We start from the raw sequence: 19,998 nt of genomic DNA, 5'->3' as shown, positions 1-19,998 counted from the left end.
CAGCGTGTCCCACCCTCTTTGACACGTTAGCTTCTGTGAATCTCAGAGATGGTGATAATGATCCCTGCCCTTCAGGGTCACTCTAGATGAGACAGTGTCAGTAAGTGGCTGGTCCATGGCAAGTATATGACAAAGATTTATGTCCCCCGCCCCCTATACAGGTATACCCTATATGAGTCATCATTCCTTATAAATATGTATAGACTTCAAAGCTCATATATAATTCTTCATAAAAACAGGTGAATCAAAAGTCATCTATTTGAAAAATTATTTGTCTCTCCTAATAGATTACAAGCTCCACAATAAAAGAGGTACTTGCGGTTTCTGCTTCTGGTACAAGTGGCAAGTATTTAAGCACACACAAGTATGTGATCCACTAGTATCTACTGCTTCCCTGATAGCTTAACTTCCCTGGTGGCTTAGATGGTAAAGTGTCTGCCTGCAATGAAGGATACCTGGGTTCGATCCCTGGGTCAGAAAGATCTCCTGGAGAAGGAAATGGCAACCCACTTCAGTACTCTTGCCTGGAAAATCCCATGGGCTGAGGAGCCTGGTATGCTACAGTCCATGGGGTCGCAAAGAGTCGGACAGGACCGAGTGACTTCACTTTTCCCTTTCTGATAGCTTAGTTGGTAAAGAATCCACCTGCAATGCAGGAGACCCCAGTTATATTCCTGGTCAGGAACATCCCCGGCGAAGGGATAGGCTACCCACTCTAGTATTCTTGGACTTCCCTTGTGGCTCAGCTGGTAAAGAATCCACCTGCAATGTGGGAGACCTGGGTTCAATCCCCAGGTTGGGAATATCCCCTGGAGAAGGGAAAGGCTACCCACTCCAGTATTGTGGCCTGGAGAATTCCATGGACTGTGTGGTCCATTGGGTCACAAAGAGTCGGACACGACTGAGTGACTTTCACTTTCAATATTTGCTGCAGGAAGGAAAGAAGGCATTTTCAGTGAGAACTTACTAATAAGGTCTAAATGTGTTGGTTTTTGGTGGCGAATGCATGGCTGCAGAGACTATCAAGAGAGAATGATTTCTGCTCCTTTGACTGTCACTCTCAAATATCCATGTTAAATGTTCTGAACATGCTCCTGCTGCTCCAGCTAAACCTGTTTTCCCTCTAGCATCAATCAACATCCAAGTGAAAAGAGAAGGCAATTGATTTCATTGCTTTTAAGTTCTGTAGCTGTACACGTTTCCAGCAGTACAGCTGTCTATTTATTACTGGGAATGCACAATCAGTTTTCAAACAGAACGAGGAGTTTATGAGCTAGCTACAAAAATGAATTACCACTTATAGAACAAAATCTTCATGTGAAAATATGTTCCCAGTTCCAAATGACTAGCTCATGAATAAACTTCTGAAACCCAAACCCAATTGTACTTCAGGGGGTCTGATAGACACAATGAAAGTTTCACCTGTATAATGCCATGAAGTTAAAATAACATAATCTAAAGTATTTTGTACCTTTCCTTCCTTTTCTCCTCCCTCCCTCCATCCCTTCCTTTCTCTTTCCATGTTTCCCAAACACATCTCTACGAAAATTCCCATATTCCAAGCTGCATGGGCAGAAGCTCCAAAAAAAGTGTCAAGACAGCGTGACTCACCTCATTGGAATTCTCCTTGTAGGATTTATGGAAAAGGAGTGAAATCCAAGAGAATAAAATAAAACTTAAAAAAAATCCCACTGACAAGTACAAATCCATTTTGTAGGAAATAGAGTTATATAAAAGATTTATATTTTGTTTCATAAAATTCAAAGGAAACTAATATCCCCTGTTAACTGCCATCTCTAATTAGTTACAGACCATTTAGCTCCATAAATATTTTCAAGGATTAATGATAATTGACATGTATTATGCTTTTAATCTTTTAAGTAACATTAATATTGGTTCATTTTTCTTAGAGTCTTGGGGTGGTGCCAACCGAGGCACCTTGTGACCAATCCATAATGGTTAAGTTGATTCAGTTATGCATGTTTATCCAGGTTTGTCTCTTTGCCATGCCCTCTACTCAGCTTAGCTCCAGTCATCATCACGGTGATGTGGTGATGTTTGGCTTCATGTTCTTCCATCAACCACTTTCATCAAGCCCCACAAAAGCCTAGAGACCCATGGATTCAAGGGTTCTCAAACTTGGCTGTACCTCAGAACCATGTGCTGCTGCTGCTAAGTCGCTTCAGTCGTGTCCGACTCCGTGCAACCCCATAGACGGCAGGCCACCAGGCTTCCCCGTCCCTGGGATTCTCCAGGCAAGAACACTGGAGTGGGTTGCCATTTTCTTGTCCAATGCGGGGAAAGTGAAAAGTGAAAGTGAAATTGCTCAGTCATGTCCGACTCTTAGCGACCCCATGGACTGCAGCCTACCAGGCTCCTCCGTCCATGGGATTTTCCAGGCAAGAGTACTGGAGTGGGGTGCCATTGCCTTCTCCCAGAACCATGTGAGGTGCATCCAAAAAAAAAATTACAGATGGTGCACGTGCAGACTGAATCAATCAGCAATGACTGGTTGGTCTCTGAGCCTGAGATCTGAGCCAACCTGGTTGACCAACTTTAATGCAATTTTGATGACATGGAAAGAAGGAAGCATTATTCAGACCTCTATACATGGAGCAGTTTCTAAAGGGAAAGAGGAATTCTCAGTGGGAATCTGTAATGGTTAATTATGGGTCAACTTGAATGGATCACAGGGTGTTCAGGTATTTAGTTAAACATTCTTCTGTGTCTGGAGGATATTTCTGAATGAAATTAACACCAGAAGGCTGAGTAAAGCAGATTGCCCTCCCCAGTGGGGGTGGGCCTCATCCAAATCCACTGAAGGCCCAAACGGCCTGGCAGGCTGCAGTCCGTGGGGTTGCAAAGAGGTGGATGCAACCGAGCATGCGCACATACACAGAATCAAAGGCTGAATAGGGGAAAATCTGTGCCTCTGCCCATCTGTCTTCTGGCTGGGCCCTTGGTCTTCTCCTGCCTTTGGACTCAGACTTGGACTAGAACCTACACCATCTGCTTTTCGGGTTCTCAGGCCTCTGGATTTGGACTGAAATTATTAATAAATGACTGGCTCTCCTGGGTTTCCAGCTTGGTGACCTCAGATCTTGGGACTCCTCACCCTCCAAAGTTACGTGAGCCAATTCCTTATTACTGTTGCTGTTATTTTAGCTGCCAAGTTGTGTCCGACTCTTTTGTGACCCCATGGATTATAGCCCACCAGGCTCATCTGTCCATAGGATTTCCCAGGTAAGAATACTGGAAAGGGTTGCCATTTCCTTCTCCAGGGGGTCTTTCTGACCCAGAGATTGAACGTACGTCTCCTGCATTGTAGGTGGATTCTTTACCACTGAGCTACAGAGAAGTCCTCCTTATTACATACATACATCCTATTGATTCTGTGTCTCTGAAGAACCCTGACCAACACAGGATCATAGTTCTTTCCACTGTGTATCCTAGTATAAATATACATGAAGGTACACCAAAACTATTTGAGAGAAATTTTGCAATGAGCACAAAGTGTTCATTTTTTTTCTTTGTGCAATGAACACAAAGAGGACAAAGTGCCATCACATTAGAATAAAGGTTATGAAAATCCCTACCTTTGGAGAAAATGCCCCTGTTCAACTGAAGGGAGCTATGAGAGAATGCAGAATAAATCAATACATTTTTGATAAGAAAATGCATTATATTCTATTCACATACACATAAATAATCTCATTTGATGCTAAAAAAATAGGATGGTGAGATTGTGAATATAGCTTAAAGGTGAAGGTATTGTCTGACTATATTGAATGACGATAAGCTCCTACTTCCTCAGATCTAAAATGTTTACTGAAAAGATAAATGAAAAATATTATCAGGAGGAGAACAGCAGAGCTACGTGCTGAATTCAGCAAGACAAAAAGGACACAAGATTTCTTAGGGGTCAAAGGCTCTTTGGCCTTGACCTTCTCTTTTTAATTCTGGCTCTCTGTCCCTGTGGTCTGCGATCTATGATGCTGAATGCCACAAGTCACAGTGTCCTTACATTTGATGCTCCCTGCTGCACTTCCCTCTCCTTTTATCATTCCTCCTTCAGTCCTTTATTCATTTTTGTCATCCCGACTTTATGTAAGAAGTTGAGAGATGTTTTAGGAAGCACATTAAAAATCAGTCATGTTAATATGAGACAGCATAGGGGTTAGGGCTATTGGAAAATGATGTCCTTTATTTTAAACTTTTAAAAGTGAAAAAAAAAAGTGTAGTAGCTGCAATTTAAAGCAAACTATCCTAAATACAGACAGATAAAGAAAACAGGATAAGATAATGGAATCTTTCTAAGTTTCCTATGCCAGAACTTTTCAAGCAAACTTTCCAAATACAGGCAACTGGGGAGAAAAAAAAAATTCACAAGCAAATAATTTAGCATATGACACTAAGCAAAATCTAATGAAAAATCACCAAACATGATTTCAATATAAACTGAAATCATGCAAAAACTGTTTTGCAAATATATTTCTGGTTTTAACATTAGTTGGATATGTTGCAACTGTTATATTTTATAATTTACTTTTAGCTCAGTTGCATGGCTTACTTATGTAACTGTACAAAATGATGAGTCTGGAAGGTTTGAGCTTATAAGGAAAAAATGCCTTCATTTTAGTGATTCCAGTTTACACTTGCAGAAATATCAAATTACTTATTGAAAAATCCCAGATGAAGTAAGAAGGAATGTTCTGGGAAGTTGCTGTTGACAGTATGTTGCCCTGATCTTATAGATGTATGTTTCCCAGGATTACTTAGTGAGGATTAGCAGCATTTTAAAAATGAGACTGGCCAGAGGTTTTTTACAGTTTCCTTAGAGCATTCTAAAGGAGTTGAATTGATAGTCTTTTTTCTTTTTTTTAATAGAAGTGTAGAATCTGATTTTGCATAAAAGTCTGAGAGCTAGCTTCAGAGAAGTCATGAAGAATTAAGAGAATTAATTAACAATGCATTAAGAGAAATGACTTGCTTCCCAATGCCCTTCCAATAGCCCATCTTGACTGCCCTGCCTTTTGACTGTCATAACTGTTCCTTGCTGAAGTGAAGTCACAAGAGGAGAAGCTGAAGGGGACCTTTCCAAGTTGTACCAATACAGCAGCTTGATCACTGACTTCCAAATAAGGTGAAAGCACAGCTTCATTATCCAGACCTGAAATGTCAGCCAACTGCACCAGCATGAGAAGCGCCATCTAGAGACACTGGGCACTAAGATAAACAGATAATTCAGTAAAATGGAAGCCATATAGTAACAACTGATGTCAACATCAAGGAACATTTTCAAACAACTACAACAGATTACTATATGGATGTGTACTGAGATCAGAGAAACGCTCCCCGCCTGGAGTCTAAATCCCAATGAAATGAAATCCTATCAACTGGGCATTTTTCAAGCACACAGTTACTTCTTCCTACTGTCTTTTCTCTATCCACCACCTGCATCTTCACCCTTGTTTGCAGGTTACCCTCCATTTTAAGCTCCCATCTCCCCACTTACAGTTGGACCTTTTGAGCATCTCCTTTCCTTCAGCAAGTGTTTGAAAGGGGAAAAAAAAAAAAAACACCTAAGAGAAACAATAGTGGGAAGCTGATTCTCAACATTACCTAATTTTTCCAACCTGTTACAAACTGCAACTAATAAAATCAAGAGGGAGTATTATTCCTTAAACACTCATGGTAAACCAATACCAAATGAAAAGGCCAGGTTTTGACAATGCAGTGAAGACTGCATTGGCAATGGCTGGTGAAATGGGCACTCCTTGAAGGCCCATATTTCACTAACTTGGCAAAACTTCGTTTCAAGGTCATTTCCAAATGCTTGTCTTGTGCAGAGCAGCATGCGTGGAGCTCCACTAGCGTGGCACCAGGTCAATCCATTAGTCATTGCTGGAGTGAGCCTTCTGTGGAGAGGCAGCCTGCTTCACAGTCAGATGGGCTTCAGAAGAGCATGCCAAGAAAACTTTAAGATTTGAAATGTTACAGAAAAGAAGGTCGCAGCATCTTTTAATTGCCTACTATCTGTGCAGACGGTGGCTTTTCATATTTTTATGCAAAGATTACACATTACCCAGTGTGAAAACCGGGTTAAAAAATGTGGTAAGTGAGTCTGTGCATATGTCTTCAATTGAGTACAGTGCTGAGTGCCAAACTTTGACCAAGCTGATCAGACTGGAGGTCTGTGTGAGAGCCTAAAGTGGTGGAATCTAGTTGCTATAGCTGCAAATTAAACAAATAAATGAGACACCGTGGAATGCAGCAAAATAGCTGTGGTCTGATGAGTTCATATTTGCCATATGTGTGAATATTAGCAGTCACATTCTGAGTTTCAGCAAAGTTCTTTTCAAGAAGTGCAACAGAGGGCACATGCTTTAAAATAAAGAAAGAAGACCTGAAGTCTATGTCCAAAGATAAATATTTTATGTTTTGTAGGAGCTATTAAGACATATCATTAACTTTTTAGGTTAGGAGTATACACAAATTCTGTGTTGCTATAAATACAAGATTTCCACCCAGGCACTTTCCCTGGATGCTTTAGATAGGGCTTGACACTAACTTGTTACTTAGTATTTGATAATGAATTAAAATCATTAGCTAAAGAATATTTTCATTTTAATATTTTATCTTATCCCATCCTATTTTATTTTTTAATTGGAGTATAATTGCTTTACAATGTTATGTTAGCTTCTGCTGTACAACAAGGTGAATCAGCTAAATGTATACATATGTCCCCTCCCTTTTGAGCCTTCCTCCCATTCCACTGGATTTCCCTTGTGGCTCACCCATCAAGAATCTGCCTGCAATGCAGGAGACCCAGGTTCAATCCCTGTATCAGGAAGATATCCTGGAGAAGGGAATGGCTACTCCCTCAACACACCCCCCATCCTTCCCCTCAAGGTCATCAGAGAGCAGCAAGCTGAGCCCCCTGTGTTATACGGAACTTCCTACCAGCCATCTATTTCACACATGGCAGTATATATATGTCAATGCTGCTCTCTCAATCTGTCCCACCCTCTCCTTTCCCCACTATGTCTGGAAGTCTGTTCTCTACTTCTGCATCTCTTTTCTTGCCCTGAAAACAGGTTCACCATTTTTCTAGATTCCATATATATGCATTAATAAAGAATATCTTTCCGACTTATTTCACTCTGTATGATAGGCTCTAGATTCATTCACATCACTACAAATGACCAAATTTTGTTCCTCTTCATGGCTGAGTAATATTCCATTACATATATGTACCACACCTTCTTTATCCTCCATCCTATTTTAGAGGACTTGCATTTGTTTGGCCTACTGTGTGGTAGGCACTGGGGCTCTTTCCTTCCATGGCTACCATCTTATGAATTCCCACAATAAGTTAAACATTCCCTACTAGTGGAACTCAACAGAGAAATATAGACAGACTGTTGAGCAGAGAATTCTATTCTCACTAGCCTCTTAAATTATGTACACTACACTGTGGCAACACTTTACAGAGAAAGGTCTGCATAGTCAAAGCTGTGTTTTTTCCAGTAGCTGTGTATGGATGTGAGACTTGAACCATAGGGAAGGCTGAGTGCTGAAGAACTGATGCTTTCAAACTGTGGTATTGGAGAAGACTCTTGAGAGTCCCTTTTACTGCAAGGTCAAACCAGTCAATCCTAAAGGAAATCAACTCTGAATATTCACTGGAAGGACTGATGCTAAGCTGAAGCTCCAATACTTTGGCCACCTGATGCGAAGAGCCAACTCATTGGAAAGACCCTGATTCTGGGAAAGACTGAGGGCAGGAGGAGAAGGGAGTGACAGAGGATGAGATGGTTAGATGGCATCACCGAATCAATCACTGACATTTCAACAGACATTTTGAGTCAGTGATGCCATCCAGCCATCTCACATCAGGTGGCAAAACTATTGGAGCTTCAGCTGCAGCATCAGTCCTTCCAATGAATATTCAGAGTTGATAAAAGGAATTGATAAGAGGAATGCTGATAAAAGGAACTTATAAAGATTGATAAAAGGCATGTTTATCAATCTTTTCACCCCACATATACAGATAGTGGCAATGTGAACAGCAGGACTTGGACATATAAGATAATTGGATCCATTACCAGGTCACATGAATTAATGTATTTGATAAGGATGAAAAAGTTTGCATTAAAAGGAAATATTTCCACCAATCAGGGCTAATCTTTGCACTTGGGTTAAAACATACTTTAATTAGATCAATAATTAAAAGCTTCTTCTCTGAATATGGATATGGCAGAACAATGGGGAAAAAAAATCACTCTTGCTCAGATGAAAAGGAAAATAATTTAAAATGCCAGATATGTTTACCAGTGTCTTGATGAAATATGTTTGTGAGTTATAATGACAATGCATGTTGAAAGACATCTCTTTAACTTGTTGTTGACGCTCCATGGGGAGAGGCTCTGGGGCCAGGAAGTGCCATGGGGTCGGGCAGCTCAGCGTTCTACCCCCAGCTAGTCCACTCACCAGTGGTTAGCCTGGACAAGTGGACACCATTTTCAGTAAGTTACTGAGGCTTGCTCTTTCGTTCTGCCACAGGTATGGCAGTTTCATTTAAATACCTGTCTTGACCTTAGGAAATCAACCATCCTTTCCAAGCACAGTTACAATGTGGCTACAATTTATTGCTCTGGCAAATCAATTGCTTTGTTACTGACTTTACTCAGTGTTGTCTCCAAGGCAGCTTCAATGCAATGGCACAGACTTAACCACTGCAACTCAGAACAAAGATTCCATCATTTTTATTAACTCCCAGTATGTCCGTTCAATGATCCTCAAGTTCTTAGCCCTGTAGCCTCCCCTATCCTATAGTCACACTGCATTTAACAATAATAACTTTAAATCTTAGCTTAAGCACATAGCAGTCAGGTAAGAATGATGTGGAAGTTTTAGTGTAGAGTATACAGTGAAACTGGGCTTCCCAGGTGGCTCAGTGGAAAAGAACCCGCCTGCCGATGCAAGTTTGATCCCTGGGTCAGGAAGATCCCCTGGAAGAGGAAATGGCAACCTACTCGAGTTCCTGCCTGGGAATCCCATGGACAGAGGAGCCTGGCGGGTTACAATCCATGGGGCTGCAAAATGGTGGGACCCGACTTAGGGACTACACAACAACAACAGCAGTGAAACTGCCAAAAAAGTTAATGGAAGCATGGACAACACTAATAAACAAGGACTCACAAGCAAGCACTTGCAACTCATATAAAATTGTCAAAACAAATGTAGACGAGCGGAAGCCTGGTCAGGGAAGACAGTGTGATAAAGGGCTTGTGTACCTCAATAAACATTGGTTACTGAGTGTGCCCTTCACCTCAGAGCCTATGCTAGATTTTGGAGGAGAGGATGAAATTTAAAAGTTGCCGTCCTTTTTGGCCTCATAGCTCATTGGAGGAGTAAACAAGTGAGTGAACAGTAATCACACAATGTGATGAAAGAAACCACAGGTGTAGGAACAAGTGTTACGCGTGCAGTCAGAAGACCCACTCGGATGCCGAGGAGCCTCTGGACCACTTGACTCATAGGTGATGTCTGAGAAGGAAATGTATAAAGAGGGCTGCAGAACCTCAGTTCTCCTAGAAAATTAACAATATGGAGAGAGATGTGGGGAGGAGACAGTGGGGAGGCAGAGAGATGAACTGAGCTCGATGCCTCCGTTCAGTGATTTGATGATGACGCCCTGATCTAAAGAAGGATGGTGGAGGTGAGAAGGCTGGAGCAGATAGGCAGCTACTTTGAAGGTACGGATGACATGGCTTGCCAACCTAGTGTGGTGGGTGTGGTAGAAAGAGGAATTTTAGATGTATCTGGCCATCGTTGAGAAGGCAACGTAAGATGCATTACAAGATTTAGAGGAGGGGTTACATGAGGTTGTTTCAACATATTTATATGGTTTAACATATTTATATGTTTTTCTCAAGGTCGTGATGTCAAATGCAGAGTGTCATTCCCAATGAGAAGTTGGACCAAGAAGTACAGACTTGGGAACAATCCATGTAGGGCACAGACTGAAGTCATGAGGGACAGTGACATCCTCATGAAAGGGAACATGAGGAGAACAGACAGGACTGCTGTTTTGATCTTAAATAATGGATGAAGGGACTGGGCAGATGGGTACTTAAAAAGAACTGAGTACCTTATGAGAGTTTTTCCTAAGCTAAAGACCCCAGGGTCTTGGTCCACTGTTAAAGTTTCATCACCAGAGATGCTCAAGCAGAGCCTGAATCTGCCAGGATATTGTTCAAGTGATTTAAATATCACATGCAGTATGGACCAGATGATCTTTACAGTCACTTCCCAAGGCTAAGATTCTGGAATTCTGTGCCTCTGTGATAGAAAATGCAGCTTTTTTCCACTTCACTTTCTTTGGCAGCCATCACTGATGCTTGCTGAGGTTGGAGCTTCAATTAAAAGGGAACTGGAAAGGATATAGGGATGGACTTCTGCCAAGGAGTTAGGTCTGTGGCTAATGAATGATCTGTCTGTGGTAGTGAAGAAGGAAGCCAGTTCCTAGGACAATACCTTTCCGCCTGTCTCCACCCCTCCCCCAACTATGAAGCGCTAAGGGCAAATGAATGGGAAACACATGAATGAAGTTTACTTTGAAATATCTATGGATTTAAGGATTAGGGGTAAAAACACTTGAGTAAACCACACGTTGGGTTTTGCTGACCCCAAAATATCTGAATATAATTTATAGACCTTTTGATGAACTCACACTACTGCTGGGCCTGCTCATCTATTAAATGTTGCAAGGAAAAGAGTAGGGTGTAAGCCAAGTAATATTAGCCTTGAACTCTACCCTTGCATGGAAAATCAGTTTTACAAAGGAATTTGTGATGGCAGGAAGTTGCTTTAAAAAGCATTGTCTGACTATTACCCTAGAGAAAAAATAACCAGTACCCAGATAAAATAATCAATATATTGAAGAGCTTTTCAATACATTTGATCCAAGCTATTATTTATCTGGCCTATTGCTCTTAAATGTTCCAAAGACCCATGACGTGTTCTTCAGACATCAATTCTGGCTATTTCAGGCAGGAAGAACAATATATGTACAACCAACAAGACCCTCGGGGGGACAGCAGGCCATGAACATAAGATTTGGCTGCAGTGAAAATGAGTTTGAAAAGTGAAGTGAAATACAAGTTAGGAATAAAGTAAATGGTTTGGAATCATACTCTCTGTCAACAATTATGGAAGGGAAAAGAAAAAGAGTGGGATAAAAGAGAACAAGAGAAAGCATGGACATAGAATATTGATAAAGTTGATTCATTTATGCAACAAATCAGGCACTGTTCTAGGGGCCTGGGATAAATCAGTCCCTGAAACAAAGATCCCTGCCTTTATGGAAATTACATTCTAGCAGAGAGAGAGAGACAATAAGCCATAAATACAACAAATAACAAAGCCATATAATATGTCAAGGACATTTAATGCCATGAGGGGAATAGACAGCAAGGTAAGGAGGTTCCGGGGGGTTGGGGGAAATTGCAATGCCTAATAGGCTGCTCAGAGTAAGTCTTACTGAGAAAGCGAGACTGAGCAAAGATTTGAGGGAGGCAAAGAAGTGAGTCAAGCAGATCTCCAAGGGAGAGCATTCTAAGTCAAGAAGGGTGTCTGGTGTGTTCTATCTGTGTGAACAGAACAGAGGCCAGCTCAGACTACAAACATCTATTGATTCATCAGATGATTACTGGGTACCTATACTATGCCAAGGGCTATGCCAGGTACTGCAGAGAGAAAAATTAATCCTGAAATTCAGAAGCTATGAAGGAGACATGGTATAAAAAGCCATGTGATTTGGCCTTGCCATCGTGCCTTCTTTACCCTAGGGTATTTTTAACCCTCTTTCCCCTCGTCTTCCTCTCTCTCATCTCCTTACTCCATGGCCCCCCTTTCTGTAGCCATCTCTCTTCTCAGTCACAATGGTCCCTCCTTTCTTTTCTCTTCTCCCTATTCTGCCCCTTCCTCATCCTAGCCTCTGTCTCCTCCTTTCCACTTCTTTCTTGCTTCTTTCAGGATTTTTTTTTTTCTTTATCTTTGATTTTCTGTAGTTTAACAATGATACTCCTAGGCATAGCTTTTTTGGCATTTATCCTGCTTAGTGTTCGCTGAGCTTCCTGGATTTGTGGTTTAAGGTCTGAATTTAATTTGAGGGAAATTCTTCGTCATATTTCTTCTGTTTCTTTCTCTTTCTTCTCCTTTTGGTAATCCCATCATGCATCTGTTATACCTTTAGTCATTATCCCACAGTCCTTGGATATCTGTTTTTTCAGTCTTTGTTCTCTTTACTTTTTGGTTTCTGAGGATTCTATTGATACGTCTTCTAGGTCATAGGTTCTTTCCTCAGCTGTGTCTAGTCTACTAATAAGCCCATCAAAAGCATTCTTCATTTCTGTTACAGTGTTTTTATTGCTAGCACTTCTTCTTGGCTCTTTCTGAGGATTTTCATCTCAGTTTATACTGCCCATCTGTTCTTGCATGATGCCTACTTTATCCATTAGAATCCTTAGCATATTAATCATAGTTGCTTATTTATTTTAAAATATTTATTCGGCTGTGCTAGGTTTTCGTTGTGGCACCTGGGATCTCCAAGCTTCATTGAAGCATATGGGATCTTTAGTCGGGCATGCGAACTCTTAGTTGTGGCATATGGAATCTTCAAGCTTCATTGCAGCATAGGGGATCTTGAGCTGGGCACACGAACTCTTAGTTACAGCATGCGGGATATAGTTCCCTGACTAGAGATTGAACCTGGGCCCCCTGCCTTTGGAGTGTAGAATTCACAGGATCACCAGGGAAGACCCATCGTAGTTGTTCTAAATTCTGTCTGATGATCCCAATATCCTTACCATGTCTGGCTCTGATCCTTGCTCTGTCTCTAATTGTGCTTGTTGTCTTTTGGTATGCCTTGTGATTTTTTTTTTTTCCTGATAGGTGGACATGATGTACTGAATAAAAGGAACTGCTATTAAAGGCCTTTAGTAATATGGTGGTGAGGTGTCAGGGGAGGAGAAATGTTCTACAGCCATATGATTAGGACTATAGAACACTTCAATCTTTCAGTGAGACTGTGCTTCTGGATCATGAACTTCCCAAGTGTTTCTCAGGCTTCCCCCCTCCTTACCGTAGGCAGGACAGAAAGGCTAGAGCCAGCTGGAGTTGGTTATGTCCCTCCTCTCAGGTCAGTTAGGTTCTGATGATACCCCAGCAGGTTGCTGCTGCTGCTGCTAAATCGTTTCAGTCGTGTCCGACTCTGCATGATCCTATAGACAGCAGCCCACCACGCTCCCCCATCCCTGGGATTCTCCAGGCAAGAACACTGGAGTGGGTTGCCATTTCCTTCTCCAATGCATGAAAGTGAAAAGTGAAAGTGAAGTTGCTCAGTCATGTCTGACTCTTAGCAACCCCATGGACTGCAGCCTACCAGGCTCCTCCGTCCATGGGGTTTTCCAGGCAAGAATACTGGAGTGGTTGCCATTGCCTTCTCCAACCCCAGCAGGTTAGGCTCTGGCTAACTAGTTTCTCTTGAGGTCAGGCTTTGTCAAGAGCTGAGTGTTCCGGTGTCTCTCACAATAGTTCCTTTTCTTTTCCATCTGCTGGAAGCATGAAGGAATGTTTCTCTGAAATTTACTGTGGGAATCTGGTTGAGCTCCTGCAGGTACATCTCAAAATACTGTGGGAACCTCTCTATACCCAGGCTACCCTGGATTTTTTCACTCCCAGGTTATCCTCACTGAGCCTCCAGCACTCTGTCAACTAGAGTTCAGGTTTCCCTCCCATGGTACTGGTTCCTATGGTGGTTTCCACTCAGGAGACTCTGCTCCAGTTTATTTGCTATTCTTTGTATCTGATGGTTGGTCTCACTAACCTTGGGGCAGCAGCATGGTCTATGTTCTCCACTCTCACAGGGATCCCAGAAGAGTCGATGATTTCTCAATCTGTTCAGCTTTTTACTTGTTATGATTGAGTTGCAAATCCCAAGTTCCTCATACATGAAACCAGAAAAACCTCTGTCTCTCTACCTTACAAACTTGTTTAAATGTCTCAAATATCATTTAAAAGAATATATTCTTCTCAATTTACAATATTTCTGTTTGAAATGATAAATAATAAAAATAATGATAAAAGCTAAAATTAAATATCTTAAAATCCATTACTGATTTAAAGAGATGGAATAATCAAATCTTCAAGCCAAAATTTAGACTGACAACATCTGATACCCCAAGCCCAGTGGCCTGGCAGAACTAATGATCACAAATGAAATTCACAGTGGAAAAAGCTAAAATCAGTAACATTGGTTATGAAAAAAGCTTACACACAAAAACAGAATTTAGTAATTCTGTACCTCTCCTTGCTCTTAGGGGTCTTTGTTTTCTTTGGGAGGTCCACTGGGAGCCTTAGAAAGAGGTTCCCAAGAAATTTCTAACCTGTGCTTCAGTCTCACTTTTATTTTTGAAAATTTCCAGATATCTTCTAGTTACTTTAGAATATATTGGGAAAATTGAGAAAGGTCTGTTTTTTTTTTATGTGAAAAAGAAGGTATTCTTTCAATCAACAGCTTATTTTACGAAATATACAATGTCAGCATGGCAGACTCTATGGGCAATGAAATGCATAATCCTTGTATCCCAGAAATGGAAAATTTCCATAAGCTTTATTATTTACCAAAAAGAAGAACATCAAATCTGAGTTTCTACAACACCAATGATCATCCAAGCAGTATTTAATGCCTTCTCTTCTGGGAAAGACAGATGTACAAGAACTTTAGTAATTACCAAATGTCAAAATAATATTGAACAGAATAAACATTTGCCTAAATTAAGGTTCTCTTGAGGATCAGTTACATATAACAAGAACGACTGACAAATCAAGCATGAGGAGAGGTGGGACTTATTTTCTGTCTCCTGATAAATTATATAGGGAATGAATAACTCCCGCTGTGATGATAAGAGCATCCAGGTCATGTCTGCTTAAAGATCTGTGGGATAATAATAATATCCTAAACTTTTGCAGTGCTTGACATTCTCAAAGCACTTTTTAAACATTCATTAGGTCTTCCATGAGCTAGGAGACTGTCTTATTGTTGCTTTTTCCTATTACAGCATCTCTGAGAGTCTGCAATCTTTCTAGAGTTTAAATATTTATTTATTGCTTTTAATGTACATTTACTCCATTGACAATACTTTAAAATTATTCTCAGCAAAAGAGAAAGGTTCACGGTTCTACTTTTGCATCCAAGAAATAAGCCAGAATCGCAACAGTGCTTCTCCTAGGGTAAGTGAATACAACCTACTGGGGACGCTCTGTTGGTCTGGGAAATCGTTTTCTTATTAATAAATACCTTCATCCACTTCAAACATGCCTTTCCCATCCTTTAAAATTGCACGTGTTGTTCTTGTCTGGTAACTACACAGTGCCTACCAGGGTGCTTTGCATGTGGAAAGTTTTCAATAAATGCTAGCTGCTGCTGCTGCTGCTGCTAAGTCGCTTCAGTCGTGTCCGACTCTGTGCGACCCCATAGACGGCCTCTCACCAGGCTCCCCCATCCCTGGGATTCTCCAGGCAAGAACCCTGGAATGTGTTGTCATTTCCTTCTCCAATGCATGAAAGTGAAAAGTGAAAGTGAAGTCGCCCAGTCGAGTCCGACTCTATCAGCCTCCATATGTGGCATGGACGGAGGAGCCTGGTAGGCTGCAGTCCATGGGGTTGCTAAGAGTCAGACATGACTGAGCAACTTCACTTTCACTTTTCACTTTCATGCATTGGAGAAGGAAATGGCAACATATGTGGCAGCCATGAAGATCCTACCACAACATTACATTTTGGAAACTCTGATTTATTTGCTGATATCACTTCTGTTTTCTCTTTGTCTGATTATCAGTGGACTGAGAATAAAAGGTGATAGAAAGAAATAATTGTAAACTTGACATTCTTCTAAGTTTCAAAAGCAAATACACAAGCATCTTTTTTATCATCGACACTAAGTGAAGGTCTAATAGGCTGTTTGAATTGCTGGGAATACAAAGGGAAATAGGGTTGCAAGGACAGAAACATTTTTGATTTTGGATACTGAGCTGACTCTATTTGAAAGAGCCATACGTTGTATGCTTGTATTTTTCGTTGTAATAAATTAAAATTCTTTGCGTGGTGTGCATGTGTGTGCATATACTGCTATTTAAATGGGCCTGGAGACAACCTAGTGTTTGCACAGCAAGGGTATATTACCCTTCCCATCAGCCATTTCCTCTTCTCTTCTGCAAATAAATTCTAGGATTGCTGAGAGCAAACAGAAAGACAATGGAAAAAAAGAGAGAGAATATTTTCCTTTAGTTCTAATCACGTCTAACTTCTGGCAACTTCAGTGAAAATCAAAATTGAAACCCCTGTGAATTTCAGACCCTGTAAGTGTTCTCTTATGCCTATTTGAATGCTGTAAATTCAAGACTGACTTGATTCTCCTGAAATAGTGCCATGATAGACTCATACACTGCATCTCAGTTCTGTGGTACAGCACTCTGGATCCCTAGAAATGATGTTGAGATCCTTCGAACAATGAATCTGATTCTATATGTAAGAACACAGTACATTCTCTCTTGGAATTCTTGTAACAACCTAAGCAAGCAATAATAGCAAACAGGCCTGGAGGGCTGTAAGCCATTTGCAGAAATATGTGAAAGCTACAAATTAAACTTAGAAAGTATTAAACAAAATATATTCTATCCTTCAACGTTATTAGATATATTTTTGTAAAACAAAATTGAAAAATATGGTTGAGTAGTAAAATTTAATAATTACAAATATAAATATTCAGTACAATGCAAATACTCCCAGTTTTATTGTCTTGCTTTTATTTCAGCAAATTTGTGTATGTGTGCTAAGTCACTTCAGTCGCGTCCAACTCTCTGTGACCCCATGGACTGTAGCCTGCCATCCTCTGTCCATAGGAGTCTCCAGGCAAGACTACTGGAGTGGGTTGCCACGCCCTTCTTTTTATAATGGAAATTCTCACAAAAGTTGAGCTCTACTGACAGTATTAACAAAAACATCAATTAAAAATAGAATATAATTGTAACTAAAGTGTATATAATTTGAATGTTTTCATCAAAATATGAACATCAAATAAATGTAAAAATTGTAATGAATTATTTTCATATTTTTATAATTAGATATTCAAAAGTAGCTATTAAAATTAAAGGCAAATACAAACTATAATTAATTAAATACAATTTAAACAAAGCTGAAAATGCTGACTTAATTTTTTGATGTTTCATAAATTGTATTATACATTTTTATAATAATCATGAATTAAATTATTCATTATTCCAGTATTTAATGTTCATATTTTAACTGCCAATCCAAAGAATCAGCATCATGTTTTATGTATGTTGTATTTAAAGTTTCATCTATATATATTTAGAGTAATATAAATTGTTTAATATTACAAAATATTCCTTAGCCACCAGATGTAACTTCTCTGTTAGCAATTCTTGAACCATGAATTGGAACAAGAAAAAAAGCCAAGAAATGGTCATGACTTTTCTGAGACAAAATTCATTGAGAAGAAATCTACTGAGCTTATGTCAAGAGGATTTGACAAGTTCATTAATTTATCTTTTCTCTTTACTAAATATTTGTGTCACTCAAATCCTCCTTGCATTTCTAAGTAGTATTTCCTCCAAGAGTCAGAATTTTAACCCGTTAAGGTGAGTCAAGGGAAAATTAGAAGTGTCCAGCTGAAGTTCTAATAACTGCATACATATTGAACAAACCATTCACTCCAAACATTAAGCAGCACCAGGATCTGCAAAGACTGTGATTTATTCTCTGGCTAGAAGGTATCACTATAGTTTAGGGATGTAGACAACAGGCCAAATTGCCCAGGACTCTATTATACTTCCAAAGCCCTTCCGGTGTCGGAAACTTTCTAAGCTTCAGTTTCTTCTTCTGTAAAAGGGATAACTTCTTGTTCATAGAACCACTATGGAGATTAAATTATATAGCCTGGCACACAGTAGGTTCTCAAAAAATAGTAGCTATTAATATTTACTGGCAAAGAATTGTGGGCACTGGCTGTACTGAATTAGTCGTCAATCTAATGAATATGTACTGGTCCTCCTATATGTCAGGTGGCTGGGCAAAGACTCAGGATTCAAAGGCTACCATTTTGCAGTAACCATATAACATATTTGTGGGGGATACAGACATGTACTATGGAGATATAAAAGTGCCAGGCAAGCACAGCTAATAGCATAGTGAACTTGGCTTGTGAGAGTGGGCAAAGGCTCCATAAAGAAAACAGTATACACGCAACATGAGCACATGAGCAGGAGATTCCCAGTGAAGAATGGGAAGGGCATTGCAGGCAGAGGATTGCAAAGACTTGGGAGTTATGAGAGTATTTCCATATTTAAGAAAAGAGACATGTTAGAGAGAGGAAGAGCAACCATATCAGGCTCTGGAGATGCTTACATTCAATTGACAAGAAGCTCAAACTGATTAATTTGTTTTTAAATAGACCTGAGGTGCCATGTTAATCCTTCTACAGTGTGGCTCGAATTGGACTCAAGGAAAATTCCAGTTCTCTGAGATGTGCTACTTTTGAGGAGTTGGCTTACAAAAGGTTTGATCAATGCTCACTCCACAGTACAATAATGTTTGTTCGTTACTACACACCAGTTTTCTTAAAATATACCAAAACTGGCCAGCGGGGGCGGGGGAGGGAAACACTTATTTTGAACCTCAGACACGTGATTTCCAGTTCTTCATTCCCCTATAATTTCTGCCATGGGTTGCCCTTTTCACTAGGAGCACCCAGGGACATATTCTAAAAACTGATGCAACCAAGAAATGTGAGCTTCTTAAGTTAATAAATGAAACAGCACTCAATTCCAGAGCTGGATAGGGAAGACAACACAAAATTCCTCTGCAGAAAATATATCCTCAAATTTTGTCAAGTGATGTGCAAACTGCATGAAGTATTTTATTTGAAACTTGTGAAGGTAATATCAAGTCTAAAGTGTTCAAAACAATTAGACCGTGAAGAAGGAAAAGACGTCACAGCCATAGGCAAAAACCTGGGATGAATGGAACCCAACAAGACACCTCCAATGTCTGTAGCAGCCCTCCCAGGGAAAGTAACAGCCTGCCACTCCTCCAGGGGGAAATTCTCCAAGTACATTAGCTACTTTCAACACAATCTCACTGATGTGATGTGGAGGAGGCATGGGCTTCCCTGATAGCTCAGTTGGTAAAGAATTGCCTGCAGTGTGGGTGACCCTGGTTTGATTCCTGCATTGGGAAGATCCACTGGGGAAGGGATAGGCTACCCACTCCAGTATTCTTGGGCTTCCCTTGTGGCTCAGCTGGTAAAGAATCCACCTGCAATGTGGGAGACCTGGGTTCGAGCCCTGGGTTGGGAAGATCCCCTGGAGAAGGGAAAGGCTACCCACTCCAGTATCCTGGCCTGGAGAATTCCATGGACTATGGGGTATCATAGTGGTGCAGGTGGCAATCAATCCTCCATCTCCAATAGCGGACAAGCCTTTGAATGGTACGGAAATTAAATCCATCCTGGAATGAGCCAACTGTATTATAACTAACACAACTGACACCTCTCATAAACCATGGATTCAGTTTCTACAGTTTTAATAGTGACTCAGTGTCATGAGAAAACATTTTTTAGATTTACATTCAATTTTCTTCTCTAACTACAGTCTCATTATAATTTCCATTTCACAGCTACTTAGCTAGATTTTATGGACAGCTTGAATTAGAAAACAGCTCTTTAGTAGATTTTTTTTTAAATAAAAAGAAATCATTTGTTTTTGTTCACTTACCATTCCGTGATTCAGCCACCCTGGGATAAAATTATCAAGCAATTTCGGGTAAATCATCTCTCTGTCATAGGCATAAATGATCCAGAACACCGCTACAACGAACTGGAAGGGAAAAGAAATCCTTTTATTTCAAAGG

The 19,998-nt window shown here is 40.3% G+C and overlaps 1 protein-coding gene across 3 annotated transcripts in view; it reads right to left on the bottom strand.

Moving 5' to 3' along the window:
* The window catches only part of AIG1 (androgen induced 1), a 271,524-nt gene that overhangs the window by 141,011 nt on the left and 110,515 nt on the right, over positions 1–19,998 (bottom strand). For all 3 annotated transcript variants that reach the window (XM_061428165.1, XM_061428167.1, XM_061428166.1), the window contains exon 3: positions 19,863–19,964. In XM_061428165.1, coding sequence (XP_061284149.1) covers positions 19,863–19,964 — 102 coding nt within the window. The remainder of the gene's footprint in view (positions 1–19,862; positions 19,965–19,998) is intronic.

This window comes from Bos javanicus, chromosome 9, assembly GCF_032452875.1.
Source record: "Bos javanicus breed banteng chromosome 9, ARS-OSU_banteng_1.0, whole genome shotgun sequence".
NCBI classification, from domain to species: Eukaryota; Metazoa; Chordata; class Mammalia; order Artiodactyla; family Bovidae; genus Bos; species Bos javanicus.
This window is presented reverse-complemented; position numbering and strand designations above follow the sequence as displayed.